This window comes from Elgaria multicarinata, chromosome 4 (assembly GCF_023053635.1).
Source record: "Elgaria multicarinata webbii isolate HBS135686 ecotype San Diego chromosome 4, rElgMul1.1.pri, whole genome shotgun sequence".
NCBI lineage: Eukaryota > Metazoa > Chordata > Lepidosauria > Squamata > Anguidae > Elgaria > Elgaria multicarinata.
The window spans coordinates 38,348,306-38,373,649 of NC_086174.1; the positions used below are offsets into that span (position 1 = coordinate 38,348,306).

General features: G+C 42.4%; 2 protein-coding genes across 3 annotated transcripts in view; one reads left to right on the forward strand and one right to left on the reverse strand.

The window, feature by feature from the left end:
• NVL (nuclear VCP like) overlaps positions 1-11,254 on the reverse strand; it is a 91,057-nt gene extending 79,803 nt beyond the window's left edge. Inside the window, exons 1-6 of the mRNA XM_063124115.1 lie at positions 11,130-11,254; positions 8,072-8,145; positions 5,425-5,477; positions 4,591-4,687; positions 1,948-1,996; positions 1,376-1,651 (exon numbers count right to left, since the gene is read on the reverse strand). Coding sequence (XP_062980185.1) covers positions 1,376-1,651; positions 1,948-1,996; positions 4,591-4,687; positions 5,425-5,477; positions 8,072-8,145; positions 11,130-11,192 — 612 coding nt within the window. The 5' untranslated portion in view covers positions 11,193-11,254. The remainder of the gene's footprint in view (positions 1-1,375; positions 1,652-1,947; positions 1,997-4,590; positions 4,688-5,424; positions 5,478-8,071; positions 8,146-11,129) is intronic.
• A 595-nt stretch (positions 11,255-11,849) lies between these two features.
• Positions 11,850-24,327, forward strand: CNIH4 (cornichon family AMPA receptor auxiliary protein 4). 2 transcript variants are annotated; one of them, XM_063124117.1, is made up of 6 exons: positions 11,854-11,929; positions 13,540-13,661; positions 16,258-16,326; positions 20,060-20,172; positions 21,920-22,060; positions 24,121-24,327. In XM_063124117.1, exons 4-6 carry the CDS (start codon positions 20,105-20,107, stop codon positions 24,146-24,148), a joined length of 237 nt encoding a protein of 78 aa, XP_062980187.1. In that variant the 5' UTR covers positions 11,854-11,929; positions 13,540-13,661; positions 16,258-16,326; positions 20,060-20,104; the 3' UTR covers positions 24,149-24,327. The 2 variants fall into 2 exon arrangements, with proteins under 2 accessions (XP_062980186.1, XP_062980187.1); XM_063124116.1 differs by lacking the exon at positions 13,540-13,661 and having other exon boundaries at positions 11,850-11,993.
• The last annotated feature ends 1,017 nt before the right edge of the window (positions 24,328-25,344 follow it).

Genomic DNA, 25,344 nt, shown 5'->3' on the forward strand with positions numbered 1-25,344 from the left:
CCTTGTGTGGCGCAGAGTGGTAAAGCAGCAGTTTCTGCAGCTGAAACTCTCCTCACGGCCTGAGTTCGATCCCAGTGGAAGCTGGTTTCAGGCAGCTGGCTCGGGTCGACTCAGCCTTCCATCCTTCTGAGGTCGGTAAAATGAGTACCCAGTTAGCTGGGGGAAAGGTAATAATGGCCGGGAAGGCAACGGCAAACCACCCCACTATATAAGGCCTGCCAAGAAAACGTCAACGGAAGCTAGTGTCCCTCCAAGAGTCAGTAATGACCGAGTGCTTGCATGAGAGGTTCCTTTCCTTTCCTCCCCACCCACAGCCACATCCCTTTTCATTTCATGAGAGCCAGGAAACAAACATCTCCAGTTAATGATGGTTTCCAGTTAAGTCCAAACTGGGAAATTATAGTTAACGGATTCCAAAACAAATCAATCCTTTGGACTGTGCTCCCAAGAGATTGGAGGGCTCCAAGACTGGAGCCTTCCTTTGTCCAAAGCCCTGCCAGCAAGAGGCAAGCAGGGCAGGAGGAATGCAAAAAATAATTTAAAAAATCAGCTAGATGGACCTCAGAGCCCTTTAGCTGACTTACCAATAGTGGGCAGGAACGGCAATGGAGAGGCTGTAGGATCCTGGTGATCCATGCCTCTCTTCTGTCCCTTTCCCTTCCTGGAGGTCGCTGTTCTGACCTCAGTAGGCAGCTGCAGCAGAGCTTTCTGTGGCAGCTGCAAGGGGGCAGGAGAAGTGGGAAGGCCCTGATATACTGGATTCCCACTCCTAAGGTTATAGCAGTATCTACAGTCCCAGGAGGGAAATATCCTATCGTTCCTGGAACGTTCTCCCCATGATTCCTCTACCAACCAACTTTAAACATAAGCTGTGAAGCAGTTCCATGTGGGGCCCTGAGATATATGGGGTCCTATCTCGGCTTATCATTTATTTATTATTTTATTTTATTTTGTTTATGTCATTTCTCAGTCACCCTAAAGCCAAAGCTCTCAGGGTGATGTACATAATGACAAAATGAACTACTAAAATCCATAATTCCAGTTAAATAATGTCAAAATGAAAAGCAGCGGCACAAATGAAATTTACAATCGCGAAAATTAAAAGTACCAAGGTAACAAAATACTACAAACATCCCATTCCCAAAATATTATTGGAAAAAATTGAATGTTTTAAAAATTATTTGAACTCACTTTTGGTGGCTAAGGTTATGCTACAGTAGGAGTTCGGCTTTAGATTCTGCAACGATCTCATTTTAAAAAAAAATGTTTTCTGGTACATTATAGAAGTACACTGTAATTTATTGTTACTGACCCTGAACTTTCTGGATAGGACTGGTAAAAATGGAGGAAGTCACACCAATATTAAGAAGAGTACCTCAGCTATCTGCTTAACACCATCACTCTCTTCTTCTGCACAAAGATCAATAAAAAAGTTTTCTTCCTTTCTGCCTGGGTTTTTATCAATAAACCATCCACCTTCTGAAATCCTGGTATCAGGTGGTACTTGAGGAGGAACCATATCTGATCCAGGTATTATCATTTGTGAAGGAGTGTCAGACTTGGTCACCACATTCTTAGGAGATGCTGGAAGAGAATCTGGATTTCCTTTCCGGTATAACGTCAACAAAGACGTGTTCATATGATTTGAAGGCTGAAAGATATAATATTTATAGAAACGTCAACAGAATTTTTTTTTAAAGCCCTGATAATTTAGCAGCAAAACCACTTCATGGCACTAGATGGCAGGACCCACATATAACATATTGTGGTTTTCTCTATTTCACTCGTGGCTCACTTGAAAAATAAGACTGGCAATCACTGATTTAAGGCTTTTTATCTCTGCCCATTGCATCACTCGATTTTAGAACTAGAAATTATATTTTGAACACACAATGTACTAGTACATTTTATTAGACCCGTCACATGCAAACAGATATGTGCACTTACTGGGAGGTCTGTGTCAGTGTCTGAGGTATCCATGCAGCTTTCTGAATCCCTTTAGGAAAAAGAAAGAGGGAGTTGAACAACTCTAAATTAAAAGTTTAACATAATTACTTATGACTACAACCATTTGTACAACTGGTAGAACATTTCCCCTTGAATCAAATCCTCATGAAGCCACCTCACATTGCATTTAAAATTTCACCAATTTGCCAATTTCCCCTACTAATGAAGCCAACTTCAAAATCTTCATAACAGAAATGGCAAAAACACTGACTGTATACAAGTCCCCATCCCCACAAAATCACGTGAGAGAACTCCTGGCTTATAAAATGGACATAATGGAAAAGTATGAATGAATGAAAAGTATCCCTTGAACATCTTACTGAATTTTAATTCCCACAAGCATATTCCTTGGTTTCCCATGTCTGCATTGCATTTCATCCTCCCCAAAAGAGATCTTATTCAGGAAGAGAATCTTACACTTTCATCGCTCATGGTCAAATTTTTTTCTCCTTTACAAGCTTCCATATGAACATTTTATTGTTTCTGAAGGACAAAATTTTCTTTCACAATTTATTATTTTGTTGTATTTATATTTAAACTAATTATACACCACTTGATATCAGAAGATCTGTAAGTGGTTTACATAAAAAATACACAAAATGCAATATAATAATAATAATATTAAAAACAGAGCAATGCCATTGTAAGTCAGGGTAAGCTTGAGTAAACAAGTGAATGTTCAAGAGGCATCTATAGTTCACCCACAGTTTCCACCTCTCGGACCACACACGGGGACAGTGTTCTAGAGCAGTGGTCTTCAACTCGTGGGTTGCAAGCTAAAAGTGAGTGGATTGTCCAAATGGGTCGCAGCAAAGCTGTTGCCACCATGTTGGGCATTTATGAAATTGTGAAAGTGTTGCAGGTTGGGAGTTCAAGGTGGGTTTCAGATCTGGACCAGTTGAAGACCACTGTTCTAGAGGGTGGGTACCACTGCCATGATGGCCAATTTATATCCCATTATGCAACACACTGTTTGTTGTGGAATTACCGATAAGTTCTCCTCCTTGGACCCTTGTATGTTTATGGAGAAGATGCATGATGGAGCCACTGAGTTGAACAACACTGGGCATGAATGCAGGGCTGGCAGGGCAAGAGGTGATGTCACCAGGGCTGCTGCTCCAGCAATGCCACAAGAGAATATACAACAGGGAATTCCTTCAACTGTTTCTAGCTGCAGTCGCATCAGAGACCAGAGCGATAGGTAGTGAATATTCTCACACATATAAGGGATTTAGAATATAGCAATGGCTCAGCTCTTGCCACTGTTACACCACCTTGTATGGACTGGCTCTGCATTTAGCCCAAAGGAGTAGAACTTCAGAGATTTGTGCTGCAACTCTGTCCATTTAAGAGAGGGCCTGAAAGGGGATAAGTTTTCATGCCAAAGGAAGCAATATGGCTCACAGTACTGGATACCAAAAAATTAAACATTTAACACGATCCCAGAGCAGATGTGGCCCTTTGCAGATATAGTGCTGCAGAATCTCCTAACCATAATTAGGATCTTGAGAGTTCGTGCACACTTTTCTAAGCATTACTTATCCCCCTTCCATCCACTTTAGAGCTAAGTATGGTTACTATTACAGCCATATCGGGCCTTTTCAGACAACATGCTAAGCCATGGTTAGGCAGCTAATCCTTCGCAGCCAATGGGCCTGTTCAGACGACACTTCAGGCTCTGTGTATAGCGAAACTGTGGTTCTCTGGGGTTAACATTAACCACAAGCCCTGCTGTTGCACACAACACTTTAAGCCTGCTGCAGATGGTCAGACTGTGGTTAGTGAATGAGCAGGGTTTAGCAAAACGCATCGCACAAGACACCTTAAACACTGCTGTTTAACCAAAAGCCTTAACCAGCAGGTTTTAAGATGCCTGCTGAAGAGGCCCATGGGCTAGTGAGCATGTTTAAATCGTGGTTACATAGGCACCATGGTTAGGAATGGTTCATATGACATGCTAAGCCATAATGTTTAGCTCAAAATGCTTAACCACTTCGGCTTAGTGTGTCGTCTGAACAGGGTCACTGACATTTTGCCAAACACAGTTAGCCCAAAGTACAGTTTGCAGCCATTAAAGTTAACTGTGACTTGGCACTAAGTGTTTAGCGAGAATGCCAGTAGAAATGCAATACTAGCCATACTTAACTCTAAAGTTGAAAGAAAGGAACAGTTTATACCTATTCAAGAAGGGAGGGGAGAGGAGGGTGCACTCCTAATTTCTTAGCCATGGGGGGGTGGGAATCCAGCATGACATGAGCAAACTTCAGCTCACGCGGTGGGACTTTCCCCATCTTTCTTCCCTGCTGCAGCCACCCAGAACTCTCCCATGATCTGCTCAAGGGTCTGCCAACCCCACCCACCCCGAGCAGATTTTGAGGGTGCCGGGGGGGGGGGAATGCAAGGGGAGGGGGACTGCCCCTTCCCTCTTCAGCTGACAGAAGCCATTGTGTTGGTGAGAGGGATTTTAAGTGGATACCACCGATTGTTAGGAGATTAGGCAGTGTTACATATGCACCAGACCAATGAATTACAAAGTCCTTTTCGGAAAGTCATAACTCTTAGAATTAACCAATTTCAACTTACTCTTCCTCCCTTTTGCGTCTTTGTTTCTTTGCCAAATGTTCATCCTCCAGAACTGAAAAATCCTCTGACTTTAGCTCGTCATTGATTATCCCAAAAACTATGGTGGAAAAAATTAAAAACACAGATGAAATCCCAGAGTTATCACCCTCTAAGATGTGTAAAAAGAACTCCACAATTTTGATTGACATCTAGTGGAACCAAAAGCCAAAAACCAGAATGGTCCTATTCATACTTACCTGGATGGAAATCCGATTGCATTCAAAGGGATTTGCCCCTGAAGCCTAAGGTTTAAAGGTAGTTGGATCTATTAAGATGCAAGTGTGTGGGAGTATAAGTATCTAAGGGTGCAATCTTATTCGGATAGTCACCAGCCCCCGAAATCAGAGACTGGCGACTATCCTATGCAGAGTGGCTGGAGCACAGAGGGGATCCTCTCCTCTGTGCTCTGACCGGACTGCATTTTTCCTTAGACAGACGATTTCACGCGTCTAGGCATGGCTTTGGGGTAGGAGGAGGGAAAGGGCCTGGAAACCCGATAGGAAATTGGATAAAGCAGCTTCTATGGTCTCCTCCCCACCCTGCCCCCGGGACCGCCCCCTTTTCATCCTCTCCACACAGAGTTGTAGCTGGCTCAGCAAGAACAGCACAGCTGGGACAGTGGGAGTGGTTTCTGGGCTCCGAGGTCAGAGCCCTGGTTCCAACCTCATTCCCAGAACCAAATAATCCTATCACCCTCTAGACAGTGTCTAGTGTCCATAGGATTACTTCCTAAGATACTTTTGGACTCTCCCTGATGTACTGACTTCACCTTAAGTACAATATTAACAGACTTACCTTTCTCAACCTGTATTCTAAAAGCATTTCTTTTTCTTCGTCCATAATCAGCACTGAAAAATTAATTTTAAACACATTAGAGCCCACCGAAGGCCTTCTTTTGTACATACATTTTTAACAAACAGAACACAGACATCATAAGAAGAAAATTCACCCAATCCAAAGTTATCCAGGTAGATGCCAAGGAAAAGTTAAAAACCAATAATTTATACAAACATTACCTGTTTCTTAAATTACATCTTTATAAAAATATGAGTCATTATCCAGCCTATCATTGCTGCATCACCAACATACAGATGCCTTTTAGAGCTCAAAAGAGGCCTGAACAGGTGTGGGCAGCTGTTTGGGGAAGGGAAGGGGAGGGACAGGAGGCCTGCTCATACATCCCATATCTCCATCCATACCTTCCTCCATGTCCAATACAAGTTAACCCCATGCGCCAGAGAGAAAGTAACTTGCACAAGGTGAAATGAAAGGAATGGAGAGGGATGTGTGAACAGAACTCCATTTTACACTGTAATTCCATGCAAATGTGTAGACAGTAGAAGGAAAGAAAAACAGATTTATTAAGCCCTGAAGGGATGCTTTACATTGGCCTGGATGAAACCTGTAGTTTACAACTCAGTAACAAATACTACAACAGCACCATAAAACCTTGTTAAAAGTCAAGATAGATAACAAGATTGCTATAAAATGCATTTTGTAGCAAAGGGATATTATCCCAATTACCAAGTACCTTTTGGCCATTAGCAGGGCTTACATGCCTACTTAGTGGGGCTTACTCCAAGTTACTATAGAACTGCAGACTTGTTACTATAGAACTGAAGACTTAATCGCCCCAAGCCGAGGATATGTGAAAGACAATTTTAAAATGCATCAGAACTACTTTTTGGAGGTTTAGAAAATATCCAGATGTTTTAACTTAACAAAGATGTATGTTTAAAATGCTCTAATTTGTTGGGCAGTTCCTTGGTAATCCCGCCCGTTCTGCAGATGCTGGAATCTCCACTATCATTCAAGCAGAAGCAAGGACAGGAGATAGATGGTGTGAAGGACATGGGGCTTTGCTGATTTATGGGCTGTACTGGCTCTTTAAGTGTACTGGCTCTTTAATTGTATTATTCTTTCTCTTCTGTATCTGTTCTGATATGTTAAGTGGAGGTGGGAGTTTGGAACTCTAGGCGCCAAGACTCCAAGAGACTCCAAGGTCAGATTGGGCCTCGCACCAAGCCCTCTCTAAGAAGGGAGGGTCGTTAAGAGCCAGGCTGAGTTAAGGGTTGGTTCAGCGAGGTCATGGGGCCCTTCCTCCAAAAGGGGATAAAAAGGGTATCCTGCTTGGGAGGGTGTCTTCTGTTCTGGTTTTGGAGGAAGAACATCAAGAGCAGCCTAGGAGGGTTGCTTGGAGTAAGCTAGGGTCTTTGTTTATTTTAAATGTCTGGTTTTCCTGAGACAAGGCTAGCTGCTTTTATGGCTAGGGGTGGGTTGTGTGTTTGCAAGTTTTAGATGGAGCGCTGGCTACTAGTGCCTTCTCTCTTTGTAATCTTTCCTTTAATTCCCTTCCCCCAACCCCGCCCTTTTATTCCTTCTTTTTATACTTGCTGCTACCTCTGGCCAAAACCTTACATGTTAGTTTTAGCTGATTTGTATTAAACTTGTTTTGGCCCTTACGCTGAGTGTGCATGTGTTTTATTCCAGGAATCTCTGGCTCATCCCGGTTGGGGAAAGGGCTAGGGCGAGGGGCGGCCGGGGACAACAGGACATTTGGTCCGGGGCCTACCTTGCAGGAAGGTCAGATTGACTCCGGCCTTCGTCTACGGATGGGACCCTTTTCCTTCTCTTGGGAACTGTGTACAACATGAATGTGAAACTCTAAAGCAGGAAAACCGCCCCTCCAGATGCCAGAAGGGGATTCGAGGTGCTACAGGTAGTGGATCTCTGCCTGGCTGGAACCTCAGCTTCAACCCAATATAAGGATTGAGTGCTGACTGAAAACTTTAAGACAGTTTTTTCCCCCAACTCTAGAGTGGTGCAGCAATAGTTCCAAAGGAAAAGAGGAGCCTCAGTCTGCAATCCTAAACACATCTCCTAAGGAGTAAGTCTCATTGAACAGAACAAGATTACTTCTGAGTAAACATAAGATAGATTGTTTAAAGAGAGTGGCCGATTAACAGCACAAACAGCCTGGAATGAGGTAGAGTGGTGGCTTTTTGTCATTAATCTGGACTATATCTAATATCCTTAGTACCTCAGTGCTTTCAGAACTCATTCTTTGACTGCATTAAGACAGCCTTGGGCTTTTAGGTTCCCCACCCCCCTTTCTGTCTCTAAAATGGCCACAAGGGGGAGTTCAGAAGCTTTAACCTTCATTTTCAACAAGCCACTTACTGGTTTCATCCAAACCGAGAACTGTGATTAGTTTTAAAGTATGGTTTAGGTAAAGAAGCCAGGAGCATAAATCATGATTTGAAGTTGGCTTCTTTCCATAAATGATAGTTAACACTAACCAGTTTGTCCGGGCTGAAACACGAGACGGATGGGTGAAGCACACTTATGCACATCATGTTAAACGATAGTTAAGCATGAAGTGCGACCAAGTTATTGTCTCTCCCTCTCTGAGCGAAGTGTAAGAATTAAATGTCTTACTCACCTATATGTTTTCTGTAGATCTGCTGCCAAAATTCCAATGTCGACATACTGGCCACATTTATTACTGTTCAGGTACTGTAATAAATATTTTAAAATATATATATACAAAAATCCTTTATATTCTGCAGAAATGACATGTATGCAAAAGACACTTGTGAACATTTTTAAAAAGTCAAACGCAAGAAAGGGCAAACTATACCTCCTTGTCATTGCAGGTTCTTGCACTGCTTTTTACAAAGGTGAGTCGTAATGCACAAAGAAAGCAAGGGAATTACTTGGAAGTGACATATGAGGGTGCTTAGATGTAAGTAGATATGCTAGTGAAGAATGGCTCCAGCCTGATGCTTCACATGGAGGGTTTATGCCTTTCCTTGGGCATAAAACCTGTGTAAAAAAATTGCACTGGTTGGTTCTCTGGGCAGTACATAATTAAAACCATTAAATACAACAAGTATAGATAAAACAGTAAAGGTTTTTTAAAAAGACAATATAAAACCAGCCTGTGTGAAAAGGTATGTTTCCAGGAGGCGTTTAAAAGATGTTATGTTTTTTGCCTCCCGAACTGTATGAGGGAGGGGTTTTTAGAGGGTGGGTGCCACTACAGAAAAGGCCCAGAAAAGTTCTTCATGGAGACATTCCTTTCATTTCAGAATGGACAGAAGGACCTCCTCTGAGGATTATAAATATTATCCAGGTGTATATAAGGGAAGGTGGTCTGCTAGGTATGCTGGTCCCAAGTTGTTTAGAGCTTTGTGTGATAACAACATAATCTTATATGTGGCTTGGTAGCTAACAAGCAGCCAGTGCAGTTTTTTTACACGGGTTTTATATGAGTAGAGCTAGGTGTTCCTGGGAGCACCATAGTTGCTGCGTTCTGTACTAGTTGCAACTTCCGAACCACACACATGGGTAGCTCCACATAGAGTGCATTGCAGTAGTCTAATCATGAGGTTACCAGTGCATGAATGACCATGGCAAGACTATCCCTATCCAGGAATGGGCGTAGTTGGCGTACCAACTGAAGTTGATAATGGGCACTCTGAGCCACCAAGGTCACCTGGATTTCCAGTGATGAAGATGGATCCAGGAGCACCCCCAAACTACAGAACTACTCAGAGGGAGTACAACCCCATCCAGAACAGGCAGACACCCTAATTCCTGGACCTGGGACCTACCAACTGACAAGGCCTCTGTCTTATCAGCGGGATTCAGCTTCAGTTTGTTGGCCCTCATCCAAGCCTTAACTTTATCCAGGAACTTGTTTAGAATGTGCATGACCTCTTCAGATGTGACAGAAAAATAGAGCTTGGTGTCATCAGCATACTGGTGACGTCTTGCCTCAAATTTTCTGATGACCACTGCCAACAGCTCCATATAGATATTAAATAACATTGGGGACTGGATGGTGTCCTGTGGTATTCCACAGTTCAACTGCCATGAAGCTGATGTGTAGTCACCCAATGCTATTGTCTGAAACCGACTCCGCAGGTAGAAGTAGAAGCACTGTAAAACAGTGCCTCCAACTCCCAACTCACGAAGGTGGTCCAGGAGGATACCGTGGTCAATGGTAGTGAATGCTGCTGAGAGATTGAGAAGAAGTAACAGGATCACACTTCACAACTCCTCTCCCAAGGAAGGTCATCAATCACGTTGACCAAGGCTGATTTTGTCCCAAAACCAGGCCTGAAGCCAGACTGGAATGGATCCAGATAATCAGTTTCATCCAAGAGCACCTCTCCAGCACCTTACTAAAAAATGGGGTATTGGCAACCAGACAATAGCTGCCATAAATCTCTGGGTCAAGGGAGGGTTTTTTCAGGAATGGTTGTACTACTGTCTCCTACAAGGCAGTGGGGACCACACCACCCTGCAGAGATGCATTCACCACTCCCCTGATTAATTGGGTCAGCCCCCGCTGGCTAGCTCAAATAAATCATGATAGGAATTAAGATTAACAGTCTATCTAATTCTGATACTGCAGCTAAATTAAACTGGAAGCAAAAGGTTCTAGACTCCTCAGACTTTGCCAAAGGGTAACTATTTTACTGTGAAGATCTGCATTTGGCAAAACTCCAGAAAGTTAGAATGGCATCTATGTACTGGAATACTGGAAATAGATTCCTGAACACAGGAACTCACATGTGAAGCAACCCTTAAAAGACCTAGGTGCCTATACTGTGGAATGAGGTAATATTCCTAGTCACTCCTCTACAGTTCAATGATTTGGAAGCCCCTGAGCAAAAAGCCATCTTATGCTTTAGCATGTAACTCATTGACCTTGCTAAAGACTATGTAATTAGGCATGCATATAACAAGATTGGGCTGTGGGTCTACAACCTTGTACACAGTAGGGATTAACAAGCCATGGGACTAATTTCTGAATAAAAATGCATAGAATTGGACCGCACAACTCCACAACACACCTTTAAGTACATCCCACTGACTTCCTAGAAGATAAACTCAGCAAGTAAACACGCTACAAGTTTATCCTATAGCTATCCATGTTAATTCAGTCTACAGCAACAAACAGAGCAAAACCACTACCTTTACCCCATCCCAGTTCCCTTCTAATGCCAGATGTGTAACAGCTGGCTACAGTAGTGAGGGAAAGGCAACCTAAACACGCTCAGAAGCACGCCTTTCTTTACTTCACGTCCAGAGGCGTGAATGGATGAGCGAATTAAGACCCGACTGATGACCTACAGCCTGATCCAACCTTCCCCAATCTGGTACCCTCCAGATGTTTTAGACTGCAACTCGCCCAATCAGGAGGTGACACAGCAGTCAGTGACTCAGCAATCTCAGGAGTCAGGGCTGGAGAGAAGTTAGTTAGAAGCTATGTTTGTTTGAGGCAATAAAAGTTTTATTTTTATATAATACTGCATTCCTCATTTGCAACAAACCTATCTTTGAAACATCCCTGACCCTGGGGCTGACGTTATTTTGTAGTCAAAAACATCTGGAAGGTGCCAGGTTGGGAAAGGCTAATCGAAAGGGGGGGGGGGCTCAGAAGGACCAAGAGGGGCAGAGAGAGAGAGAGAGATGAGGCGAGGCGTCACCTGCTTCACTCGCTGCTTCAGCCTGGGATCCCCGACGGGGTGGCTTCCTCCACGGCTCCGCATGGCGGCTCCCGACACTCCGAATTCCGCTCTTCCAGCGAAGGGGAGGCGCCGCCTTTCCCAACCACGGAGGCTGTCGCACCAAGGCTGCCTAAGGACCGCCTGAGCACACGGGAAGTAGCTGCCTCGCTATGGGCCGCCTCTCCAACGCTGGGACTTGGTTTCAGTCCAGCCGGAAAGAAAGAAGGCGGAACAAGGCGGCGGATTAGGATTTCCACACAGGCACTGCTTGGGTCGCCTAACAAACAGTCCGAGCTATAGAGGACCACATTATGTCTCCCTCGCGTCTCATTCCACATTCCTGCCATCCCTGGGAAGGCATAATAATAATAATAATAATAATAATAATAATAATAATAATAATAATAATAATAATAATAATAATAATAATAATAATTCTTAACCGCCTCTCCATTCTACAACAACGACAAAATACATAATACTCAACCAAAACATAATATACATTGTTAAAAACATCCTAAAAAAATTAATGTCTTTGATATCTTCACCCCTCGCTAGGGGAGCATTTCGTCTTCTTTGCTCAACTGAGGAGAGAGACTACAGTTCCCAGCGTGCAGTGCGGGACACACACACCCCACAGACAGGGAGGAGGGAGTCACAGGAACCGAAAGCGAGAGGAAGGCGGCGGCTGTACGGTAGCCGCGAAGGGACCAGAGCGGCGGGGCGGCATACGGTGGCCGGTAGGACCTCGGAGGCGGCGGTCTCAGCAGCGGGATGGAGTCGGTGGTGTTCATTTTTTCGCTCATTGATTGCTGTGCCCTGATTTTCCTTTCCGTGTATTTCGTATCCTCCAGCTTATTTCGGCGTGGGGCCTGGGGAGAGGGTGGAAGCGGGCGAGGCGCCCCTTTTCCTTTCTGATCGGTGGGTGGGAGTGCTGGGAAGGGACTCTACGAGGTGGGGACGTTAATGGCGGTCTGTTATGGGCAGGCAGTAGCGGCATAACGATGTAGAGCTTAGTAGGGGAGAATGAAGGGGGACGGAGGTGCTTGGCGAGGAAGACGACCAGGACCGATCCCAGCTTTTGGGAGGCCTGTGGCAACTTGGCCTAGCTCGGAGAAGCCTTAGGGAGCAGTATCATTAAAAAAAAAAAGTGGGATTTGATTTTTTTTTAAAATGAGTCAACATAGTCCTTATCTGTGAAGGGAAGGGGTGGCACAGGAATGGGCCAGAGGGACTGCCCGAGAGACCCTTCTCATCTGCAGTAGGAACTCTGGAACTGGTTTTCTGTTCCTCCAGGGCCTAGACAATTTGGATATAATGCGTGCTTCCTCTGACTTGGCTACACCCATTGGCAAACCTTCCACAGCCTTGTAAAGAAGCCCCGAAAGATACAAGCCTGCTCCGGACTGGCAGAGGAGGGCTGGAGAGCTGTCTTTATATTCTGAGCGCAGAAGAGGGGGGTCCCTTCCCTGGCAGGCCATTTGGTTTCTATGTTGGCCACAGAAAAAGGATGAAATACTCCATCCCTGCACTGCTGGTTGACTCACTTGCCTTTATGCAATTCCGTTCTCTCACCCACATGACATTCCTGATCTCCAGTGGTGACCAGAGCCTAAATACTAGGCTGGCCTTGAGGGCACAATGGGCTCTGAGTTGGTGGGCTCTAGCCACTGCTCAACCATGCTAACCTCTCACACTGGGAATGATGATGCCCAAGGAGAGGTGGAGGTAATATTTCTAGCACATAGCATGTGCTGTGAGCCCAACCTCACACAAACTGTAAAAATCCTATTTGACTGTAGTCCTCTTCATTGTATTGTGTGGTTCAGGCAAAGTCCCTGCTAATTAAATATTTTGTATGAAATATATAGTTTTGCAGTAGAATTTACAACTTCTTTTTAAAACACACACACATTGAAACCTAATGTTGTGATTGTAACACACCATCTTTAAGCGTGGAGTGAAATATGGAACACTGGTGCCATGAGATCTGCTCTTTCCTGAGTTACACCCTAGTGCTAGATGTGTTGACTTAGAAGTCAATCTTATTTGATTGGTACTTCTGAGTAATTGTTCCAAAGGTCACAGCCCCATAATTCCGGTTGTTATTTTATGACATTGTGGGATACAAAGGGCAATTCTTTAAAATAGTCTCCAGATTCTTTTCAAAGGCTAAAGTACGTCAAGTTTACCTACTGTTGATATTCCTAAATGGCTGTTATTTTGACATGTACTGAAGACTAACCTTCTTTTAAAGGGAGTTCAGACTTCTATTTTTCTTCTGATATTTCACTAATATCAAGTCTTTTTTCATATTTTCTCAGAACATGTTCAGGCATTGATGGTTTGAGTGAAACACTGATCCTTTTTCTTCTTTTTCTCTTCTCAGAAGATCTTGACATTCCTTTTGAACATGTTGCTATACTACATGAAGAGTATTAGTATTATATGACTAGAATTTCCAATACCTAAATAATGTTTTTTCATGCAAGTTCAGCATAACCACATTAGGTATGCTTCCTTTCATATGTAAAAACATAATGATGCCTTGCACCACTCAACTTTGAAGTATTAAGTGGAATATTTATGTCCTGCATTTGTTGATGACACCTGTGTTCTAGTTCTAAAATTCAGTATAGCAGCAGAAAGAGCTGGTGTTGGCTCCACATGAAATCACAGTGGCCCTGTTCAAACGTAACAGAAAACCATGTTTTCTTGTTATATGAATGAATCATGGTAAGCTGTGGTCTTGCACACTCACCCTCCCTTTTCCTTATCTTTTGTGCCTGCAAGCACATTGGAAGCTTTTGCTTCTGAGTGTAAACCCCCCCCCCCCCCCAGTTTGCTTTGATGTCTGAACTGTGGTTTGTTTATGGTTTCAGATCCTGGGCTGTTTACTAAAATTTAAATGAATTACCCAAATTCAGACTCTGTGGCAAATTGTGGTTAGTTGAAAACCAGAAGCAGATGCTCCTGATCTCCTCCTGTTGCACAAAAGATGGGAAGCGAGGGAGGTGTGTGTATGTCAAAGGCTCACAGAAGTTCATTCACATAATGGGAAACCATGATTTTTAGGTGTGTCTGAACCAGACCAGCATGTGATTGTATGCTTGTACTAGAACAGCTATTCTGTCATAAGTGTTCAGTCTATAAAATAGTTATACACTTTTAAGAATGAACAAAGGGTGGAGTGTGATAGGGGTGTAGATGAAGCTATTCCAAGTTCCAGAAAATCCCAGGTATATCTAGAGTCCTTTGTGGCTATGTGACGGATTAGAGCAATTGCAGCAATGCCTGGGGAAGCTGCACTCAGTCCATTGTGTGAGTATGGCAGGGGTGGGGGGCATACTTTGTGTTTGCAGCTCCTGTCCAATCAACAGTTATGATTGTGGTGACCAATCACAGAGTCATTGCATGGATGCTGAGCTATACAGTTTTTAGGATACCGGGTATATTGGAATTTGGGTTTGACTACCTGCACTATCAGCATAGGGCAGTTGGGTTGTGAATTGTGCCATAACTAATCTATGAATCCTTAAAAATGGCCTTCTAGTCCAGTCCCTGGCCATAAGACCTGTAGGTATTGTGAGGTGGACAACTTTTCTCACTGGATGCCTAAAGTATGGAGAAAAAACTTGGGTAGACATAGAATCGTATAGAATCATAGAATAGTAGAATTGGAAGGAGCCTAAAAGGCCATCGAGTCCAACCCTCTGCTCAATGCAGGAATCCACCCTAAAGCATCCCTGACAGGTGGTTGTCCAGCTGCCTCTTGAATGCCTCTAGTGTGGGAGAGCCCACAACCTCCCTAGGTAACTGGTTCCATTGTCATACTGCTCTAACAGTCAGGAAGTCTTTCCTGATGTCCAGCCGGAATCTGACTTCCTGTAACTTGAGCCTGTTATTCCGTGTCCTGCACTCTGGGATGATCGAGAAGAGATCCTGGCCCTCCTCTGTGTTCCATCTCGCATTCCAGGCAGAAATTTGGTATGACGCCATATTGTTTGGGGCATACGTGGATAGTACCATCTCTGGGTTTTCTCATTTTTATTATGATTACAGCTATAGTAAGTATGACGTGCTTTTGATTCCTCATGAAATTTCATATAAAATGGCATTAGTTTCACCTTCCTATTTCCATCAGCTGCAAAGTTATATACTTTTAAAGACCAAAAACTATTATATTGGCACTACTAATTAAGCATGTTTTCGCAAATACTTGAAACACAGCTCTGCTAACTACTTCTCTCCTGAATAGCAAATTCTTTACTTTGTTTATTATTAATATAAAATCTTAGTGTTTGAGATTGAGTGATGTATGAATATGGCAGAAAACAAGCTACTTGCTGGTCTTCCGTTCAAGCAAGATCCAAGAACTTCTACAGAGACAAACACCTTGAAGTGCATCATATGCCAGAGACATAGATCAGGAGAGAAGACAACAATTTAATTAGAAGGAAGACAGAACAACTTAGCAGCAAAGATTCAATATAACATCGTCGTGGAATGAATTAATTATTTAGCAGAGCTGAGTTCCAAATATTTGTGGAAATATGCTTAATTCATAGTGTCAATATAACAGTTTTCAGTCTTAAAAAGTATATAACTTTGCAGCCAATGGAGATAGGAAGGTGAAACTAGTGCCATTTTATAGGAAATTTCATGAGGAATCAAAAGCATATGTCATATGTACTATAGATGTAGCAATAAAAAAGAAAAATGAGAAAAACCAGGAGATGGTATTATCCGCATATGCCCAAAACAATATGGAATCATACCAAATTTCTGCCCAGGATGCAGATGTCTACCCAAGTCGTCCCCCCCCCCCCACAATTCTTTAGGCATGTCCTACCAAGATCACGTGAAAAAATGGTGTCTACCTCACAATTCCTATAGGTCTTATGGCCAGGGTTTGTATTAGTCTGATCATGAAGGTTCTGTACTGTAGCCATTATTGTAAGAGATGCTACTATTATTTGCAGATGTTTATATGAACTCTTCTCAACTGTTGTGCTACTCATCAGTCGCAAGACATTTTTGGCTCTTGTGTAAAAGAATCCGGGAATAGAGCTGCCAAACTATAGTAATTCCTTATCTTGATCTTCAGATAATTACACTATCAGATTTGGAATGTGACTACATTAATGCTAGATCTTGCTGCTCGAAACTAAATAAAGTAAGTTCCCCCCCCACTTTTTCTCTGTTTAAAGTGGGGAAATTCTGTAGATGTGATTGTGTTGTATTTCTAGTTGGTATGAAATACTGTAATTATGCATCCTTTTGTTCCATGCTACTAGAGAATGGCCATAGGCACCTGTAAACTACTTGCCATCTCCCTAGAAATGGGGCTCCTTTAATCCAGTAAACGTGATATGAGTTTACTGGATTATATCACTTGTCCTACATTAAGACTTCCTGGGTGATTTGGGCAAGACCCTGTTTCCAATGTAAATATAATCTACCTCAGGCTTCAGTGCTGTTCCTACTTACTTGAGAGTAAGCTTCATTTAACTCAGTGGGACTTACTTCTGAGTAGATGTGAGATTGTCCTGTCAGAGGTTGAAATATTTCTTGTAAAACATTCACAGTGTGTAGAAAATAAGTAAATTAATCAGGAAATTATTATTTATATAATGCCCCATAGCCAAAGTTCTCTGGTCCGTTTGCAACCAAAGAGCCCCAGATGAGTCCTTTAAGCAAATGTTCTTGAGAGTTTCCCAGACCATCCTACTTATCAACAGTCCGGTCTTCAAATTCTGTTGCTGATGCAAAACCGATTGAAATCAGACAGGAACTAAGCTGAAACAGATGAATCCCTCACATGTGGATAGTTATCTGCCATTTATTTATTTGGATGTGCATACGTCTGGATTTCTTTACCTGGTAGTAATTTTGTTGCAGGGACTGTTCCATCACAAAATTTACAATATTTTGTTTACTGAGGAAAATGTGAACTTCTTCGCCTCCTGTTCTTGGAAGCCTTTTGCTAGAATCTGGGTTATCCAGATCGTGGGCCCATAGGACCTTCCCTTATCCTTCCAATCAGCCATGCTTCCATTCCTCCATTTTATATGGATATTTTTTCTTGTATGCCTCATAGCCCACCTTGTACACCTACATTCTCCTCACTTAGAATCATAGAGCTGGCCATTGAAGCCATCATGTCCAACCACTTTAAAGCATCCCTGACAGATGGCTGATCAGTCTTTCCTTCCACTGATCATCATTCTTTCCCTTCTCTGAACTTGTTCCAATGTATCTGAATCCTTCTTAAAGTGTAGTGTCCTGAACTAGACACAGATTTGAGATATCTGACCAGTGCAGAGTAAAGTGAAGCTATTACTTCTCATGGTTTAGAAACTATACACGTATTGCTACAACCGAACATTGCATTTTTTGTAGTCAGGTCACACTGCTGACTCATATTCCGCTTGTGATTGACTACAATGCCAAGATCCTTCTTACGAGTTTTATTGTCAAGCCAGTATCCCCTCTTGTACCTGTGCATTTGATTTCTCCTTACTAAATGAAGAACTTTTGCACTTCTCTGTTAAATGTCATTCTATTATTTTCTGCCCAGCTTTCTAACCTGTGAAGATCATTTTGAATTTCGTTTTTGGCTTCTAAGGAATTAACTATCCCACCCAATGTTGTGTTATCTTCAAATTTGATAAGTATTCCCCCACTTCTTCCTACAAGTCATCATTAATTTTTAAAAAGTTAAAGAATACAGGGCCAAGAACTGAGCCCTGTGGCACCCCACTCAATACCTCCCTCCAGTCTGATGAGGAACCATCAATGAGCACAATTTGAATAAAGTTCTCCAGTCACCATAGCTGCCATCCAGCTCACACTTCATTAGCTTGCTAATCAGAATATTATGGGGGCATTTTGTTAAATGCCTTGCTGAAGTCAAGATACGATATTATGTCCACAGCATTTGCATGATCTTACAAAGGAAGTTAACCAATTGAAAAAAGAAATAAGATTAGTCTGGCAGGACTTGTTCTTGACAAATCCATTCTGGCTTCCAGCGATCACTGCATTAGTATCAAGGTGCCTACAGATTGAGCGCTTTATAATCTGCTGTAGAATCTTCCCAGGTATTGATGTCAAATTGACTGGTCTGTAATTCCTTGGATCTTCCTGTTTTAACATTTGCCCTCCTCCAGTACTTCACCCATTCTCTAGGATGTCTGAAAGATAACAGATAGAGGTTCTGAAAGTCCATCTGCTAGCTCCTTCAACACTAGGATGCAATTCATTTGGACCTGGGTACTTCAGTTCATTTAAGGTGCTTAGATATAAACTGCACTCTTACCCCTTTGGCCTGTTTGTCACATATGCCGGATGGAAAACAGATCCTCTTTTGGGAGAAGGTTGGGCCTAAATCGGAATTGAGCAATACTGCCTTTTGTCTGTTGCCTGTCACTGAGCAGTTGATCTACCATTACTTTTGTCTTCCATTTTGAACATATCTGAAGAAGACCTTCTTGTTGTTCTTAGCATCCCTCACCTACATCAGCTCATTCTGAATTTTAGGCTTTTTGACACCATCTCTGCAATTCTGGGCTATCTGCCTGTACATTTCCTGTCCTCCCACCTCTTTTATGTGTCCTTTTTCTTTTCAGATTTTCACATTGGCTTCTATTTTTTCCTCATTGGGATTGTTTTTGATTGAGCTTTTCGTATCTCCTTTTTTAGGAACTCCCATCCCTCTGGAACTCTTCTTCCTGTTCCTGCCATAGAATCCTAGTTATCAGTGCTCTAAGTTTATTAAAATTGGCTTTCCTGAAGTCCAAGGAACACATTTGACTACACAGCTCTAATTTCCTTAAAAATCAAAAACTTGAGAATTACACAATCACTTTCCCCTAAAATTACTACTTCTGTCACCTCATTAACTATGAGGGGCTGGGGAATGTTGGGAATTGTAGGATTTTTTTTCTATCTAAACATAGAAAGGACTGAGCCCTAAAAGACATAATTCTAGTTAGCAGCTTGCCTTGGGCTAGAATCCCTTGCAAAGAAATGGCATTCGACGAATGTTGTGAAATTCAGCTTTTCTTGGTGCAGTTTTGATTATCTTAATTTGAGAATTTAAATTGAGAATGCAACTAAACACATGAAACCCTTTGCAAAGTCCTCTCCCCCTGTCCCCCCCCCCACAACATACTCAACCTGAGAGATGCATCTTGAGACTCCTTTCTTCCAGCGAGGGGGACTGTCAAGCTGTTCAGATGTCAAAGGAAGGAATAAAGTACTAGGCTGGCATGAATTAAATGTTGGTCTGTACCTGAAATACAAGGTTTCAGCAGAAAAGCAAACACATGCCCATTTTATGCAGGGACGAAGGTGATATAGAGGCCATGGGAGCTTTATTGCTTGAAGCTCTGGAAGTCCTCTCCACCATTCTGCTTCTGACATTTTGTTCAGGTATTTCTCAAGCCCATTCTCAGCCACAAGGGCTAGAAATTTAGTTTAAAGATAAAATTGAAATTCTCAGGATGTTAGTTTTGCATGAATTACCAAATTCTGCACTTGCCCGGAACTTCAGAACGCAAACAACTGAGATGTGTTCCCAGATAGACCACCTGCTTCTCCTTGTGGTACTCGACAGATAATCACCTCAGAAGTGCAGGGATGGGTCCTACAAAGTAGTCTAGATACTACTTTGATGGCAGTCTGGAAGTCCATACACTTTCAAAAAGACTACTCAGAAGCATGTGACTTGAGGATTTATATTTCAGCTGCTAGATGCTAATTACAGGATCAGTCAACACAGGCTGGAAATCCCTAATAAATGATGCACAATTAAAGATGCACAGCACTGTCTTCTCCTTTGCTTGTTGGTAGAGACAGAATGTTGTATAAGAGTTTTTACTTTTTAAAAATTATCTCTTTTCCAGTGGGTGATCCCTGAATTGATTGGCCACACCATTGTCACTGTATTAATGCTTATTTCACTGCACTGGTTCATCTTCCTTCTCAATTTACCTGTAGCAACCTGGAATATATATAGGTAAGAACCACCGGGAGTTGCTAGTGGGTTGTTTTAAAGCATTGCAAGTTATTAAAAATGTGTTCAGAAGATAAGTGGACTGTTGTTGTTGACTTGATGCTGATTGTGCTGTTTGGTCTTTTAAATAACTCACCCACTTTATAATGTGTTCGTCTTGTTCCATAACTTGTTAAATTGGCCACTATCAGTAGAAACTGATAAAAGCTTAATGTCACTTCTCCCCATCCATTTAATTTCTAAGTGTATTGATGTTTGTTTGAGGGATGCTTTCTTTATTCTGAAAGCTTTCTTTGATGACATTTCAGAGTTATTTTTGCTAACTATATCTTGAAGCCTGTTCGCCTTAATCCAGACAAGGAGATGCAGGTCTGGAAACAGAAACAGCAGTGATAAATTACATAAACATCCAGATGAATGCCCATGTCCATGCTGCATTGCTTTCAGTGGGAGATTTGCATCTATGCCCATATCCTAATATAATCAGTTGCACATAAATACAAATGCCTGACTAGAGCTGGAATGTGGCAGGTACATGTATGAAAACTGTTAGCTGGATGATATACTGTACTTCTGGGATGGCTCTTGAGGCCTTTGGCAAACGGCCTAAATTTACGGTGCTACACATAGTACGAACATAGGGAGCTGCCTTATGCTGAGTTAGACCATTGGTCCATCTAGCCCAGTATTCTCAACACTGGCTTGCAGCAGATCGCCAGGGTTTCAGGCAGGAATTCTTCTAGCCTTTACTGGAGACGGCAGGGACCTTCTGCATGCAAAACATCTGCTCTACCACTGAACTATGCCCCTTTCTAGGGCACTTCCATATGAAGGGGAAAAATTGAACTCTCGCTGGCCAGTTCATAGGCTGTGATCTAGAGACGATGTTTGCATGCCTTTTGTGAGAAATGGAAGGTTCTCTGTGAGGTCTATGCACATGGACCACATTTCCATTTGTAGAACAGAAGTCGAAGCCTCCATCAATGCAGATTTCACCACTTAATTAATACCAAAGTGGATTCAGGGTTACAACACTATAAACAATGGTGGTGCAAATAGCCAACTCTGCACCGTGTTGGTTATTTGCATTGGTTATTTCCACCAAATAACCAGCCATTGGTTAAAAAAACTCCCTTCACGCAACACAACAACCCATGGTGGATTAAATAACCAACTTTTGACTATTTAAACCACCATTGGCTATTGTGTTATCTGAACCCAGTCACTGAACAGGATGCTTGAGGCTTTTGGTCTCATCCAGGCCTCAGGTGTCCATCCATGAGCACAACAGATTCTCCCTGTCCAATGCTCAGATCTTGCCCAGTGGATTGGGGGAACGCTGAAACACATTTGGCAGGCATTGGGGGAAGGGGGGGCTGCAGAAAGGAGGAGAGGCCCTGTTGCGCAAGTTGAGGTCTGCTCACATTACACTGGATTTTTTTTTCTGTGGTGGAAAAGTTTCCATTACAAAATTTCTATCCCAACAGTACTGGGAGCACTTATGCTCAGGCTCACACATTCTCTGAACCTTTTGCTTGACCCTTCTGATGCCTGCTTTCTGTCATGCCTGCCTGGAAAGATTCCAGCCTTCCCCCCTGCTGTCCAACCAGTTCTTTCAAAGCGTTGTCTTGCCCAGTCCAACTCAATTTACCTGGATACTCAGATTATTAGCACACTGAGCTTGCATTGTGTCACACCCAATGTTGGAGCCTGGTTGGTACTGAAACGCTTCTCTTTGAAACCCTTTCAGGTACATTATGGTTCCCAGTGGAAACATGGGAGTATTTGATCCCACAGAGATCCACAATCGAGGGCAGCTAAAATCACACATGAAGGAGGCCATGATTAAGCTTGGCTTTCACCTTCTTTGTTTCTTCATGTACCTTTACAGGTAAGTCTCGAATCTGGCAACTTAAGGAGACCAGCAAAATCATTCTGAAAGTTCCTGTTAATGTGTTTCCCTCTGACCTTGCTGGGTTTAGTTTTCTTCTGTGATCTCCTACACTCTTTGCAAAGTTTACACTTTCTAATAGCAGCCAAATGCTAATTCTCTTCATTTTTTTTCTTTTAAAAAACTAGTTGCCTCTCAGTTTCACCTGCATGTTTACTCATACTTTTCTTAGAGAAAATGGAAGCATCTGACTGACCTGTTCGTAACTGGATTTAGGTTTACACTGGCACATCTAGTGACCCACCCTCTGGGATGTCACACTGCAACTCATCCAGGAAAGAGATTCAAGACCTGGATATATCTAATGTAAAACAAACTAGAAAGGCACCTCTGTTGCTTTTGGAAACACATCCCCAAATTTAACAGCTGATATTTAATCCTCATACAGCAACAGCAAAGGTTGTCGCCACTTAATTGAACTTGTGATTCCCATGTTAAGGCAAGTAAACAAGGACATGGTTCCTTAAACTTCCTTAGCTATTGCTGCTAATAGCTCTTAACTTTAATCCATTGATGGTTAGGTTCATATAGTCACGTTTGTCATGTAGTGATTGTAGTTATCACATGAAGACTTTCAGTGTGTTGATTTTCTGTTTGAGTGGGAGATGTTTTCCTGTGGTGAGATTTTCACCATGCAATGGAGCATCCAACTCTAGACTTAACTTTCCCTATGTTTGTAGCATGCCTTGTGCATCTAGTTTGGGGTGACTGTAGAATTCCAGGTACATTGATCCCCTATTTAATCTACAAATGTATATTGGTTTAATTATTATGGCTTCATCCCCTAAAAACTGGGAATTGTAGTTTATTGGGATACTTAAAAAAATCTGTTTCCAAGATATCCCAAGTCTCTTCCATGCCCTTGGAAATATAATTCCCATGAATTCCTGAAGAGGGGGAATTTGTGTTTAACAGGTTTTTAAATCCGTAGTGTCATCTTGCTTTGTACACAATACTCAGGATTGGATCCAGATTCCACCTTCTGCAAAAGGAAGGTCCCTCCTATGAGACGAAGGACTGTTTCTGGAAAGTCACACACATACCACAACTCATCCCATTCTGTGTATAATATTTTCAAGGGGCTTGAGGGGCTGCTTTGGGAAGAGGGGGCAGGAGTCCACTTTAGTCAGCACATTTGATCCACCATAAATCTGGGTCCAACCCATGATTTTTACGTGCTTTTGTGTGTGAAAGTTTTCCCCCGTTTAAATCTGTCCCTTCATGGTATAAACACCCAGGAGGTTCCTTTTTTAAAATAAGGTATCTTAACATGCACTCTTAGACTTTGAATTAACTTTGTGGGTTACCTTTAAAAAAAAATTATGTCATATACAAACTGGATCTCTCTTCACATTTCAAGGTATAGCTTCTGTTCCTTCAGTTATCCTAGAATATGGGCCCAGTTCCAGTGGAAATATTCTGCATATATGGAATATGATGTTCACACAACTTGCTTAGAGATGATCTTGGGAGCAGAGGCTGGATTCCTGGATAGATTCAAGTCATATAAATTAAGTTTAATCAGGATTTCTTGGGATGCAAACTATGCCCCATAATCTGTGCTGGGATGTGTGGACTGCTCTGGGAGCTGAAGCAGCCCGTGCTGGAAGTGATTCTTACTATGATCTGCAAACTTCGAGTTGAATGCTTTTGAAACAGAGTGAGACAAGCGATGAACCATCTGTGAAGGCAGCCCTGTCAAAGCCACAGTCCTACATGACACCACATTAGGCATATATTAGGCCAAATAAACATTGGGGATTATCTAGCTTGCTTCATACAGCCTTGATAAAAAGCCGTTTTAAATTTAAGACATTTTCCTGACTGAAATCTACTTGCCGGGGGTGATAGAATGGAAGCTACTAAGGAAGGAAACAAATTGGAACAGTATTTTGCGGATATTGCTAGCAAAAGGATGCAAGTTGCAGGTGGGGGTTAGTCTGTTTGAATTTGTCCTTGTGAGTTTGTCAATAATTCACTTTTTTTCACTTTTCCTGCAGTATGATCCTGGCTTTGATAAATGACTGATGTCGAAGTGGAACTCTTAAGGTGGCCAAATTCTGAATTGACACTCTATTGAAATGTTATGGAGCCAGGAGCAGCTTTCAAGTAACTAGACCAGTGTTGTCATGCAGTATATTTTTCCTCTTCGAACAAAAAATATTTTTGCTGTATTTTTTGACATATAAAATATTTTAAAAAAACCACTATGAGACTGAGTTTCTGGAACCACTGATTTGTCCCCACTCCAGTCCATGTTCTTATTGCATCAAATCCAGATGTTCTATAGGGCTAGTTCATCTTATTAGGTGAAGCAATAGGTCTTAGTAATAATTTCACTTGAATATTTTTCTTACATCACATAAAACGCAGAGAACTATTATAAATATGATCCATCCATTTATTTGTTTAAACTAATGCTCATTGCAACTGTGATCATGAACTGGCACTTAGGCATCTTATATACTCAGCGACCAGTCCAGCGGTACCCTCCTCTGCAAGTACAGCTGCTTCCTTTTGCTTACACCTACACTCCGGCAGCTCCCTTTAACAAACAAATCACTTTAGTTTACACACAGGTACGCATTTCGTCCCCAGTAGCGGAAGGGCCTGAGACTTCAAAGAGTCCCAACAGTCAGCATAGGCAGTATTGGACTACGCAAACAATGGACAGGATGTAAGAAAACTTCTACATTCATACCTTAGTGTTTTTCAAGTATTTGCAGTTCAGGAAGGGGCTGCCTGCCTGCAGCTGTCACATGGAAGATATTGGGGGTGTAAGACTGGATGGAAGTGATAATAAAAGTGTTAATGCTATCTTATAGTACATTGGAGAGCATCTCAGGGGCCATAGGATTTTTCAGGATGCCCTCTGAGAGTGGAGGAGCCCCACCTGAAAGGACTTTTCTGTCAGTGCAGAAAGGACTGTAGGTGGTGCCCTTCACATTGGAGAGCATAAAGGCATTCCACAGGTGCTCCAGGATAGGCTGTGGATTCACACAATTCAAAGCCCTTCCCTTTCCCCGACACACCCCTGAAATGGGGAGGAGGGAACAATGCCAGCCCTAGAGTTGGCATAGTTTATTTCTCTCCCATTTGAAGGGAAATTTTCCTTTTATAAAACATCCAAAAAATGAATCAAAAAAGGAAAAATGCCCTCCCACCCAGCTTCTGCCCACCCAGCAGGATATTGGAAAAGGCACTTCTGCCATCTGACATTCTTC

Coding starts and splice junctions, on each gene's coding strand:
- CNIH4 (XM_063124116.1), top strand. CDS start 11,925: ATGGAGTCGGTGGTGTTCATTTTTTCGCTCATTGATTGCTGTGCCCTG. Junction 11,994..16,257: donor TTTTCCTTTCCGTGTATTTC/GTATCCTCCAGC, acceptor CTTGATCTTCAG/ATAATTACACTATCAGATTT. Junction 20,173..21,919: donor GCAACCTGGAATATATATAG/GTAAGAACCACC, acceptor AAACCCTTTCAG/GTACATTATGGTTCCCAGTG.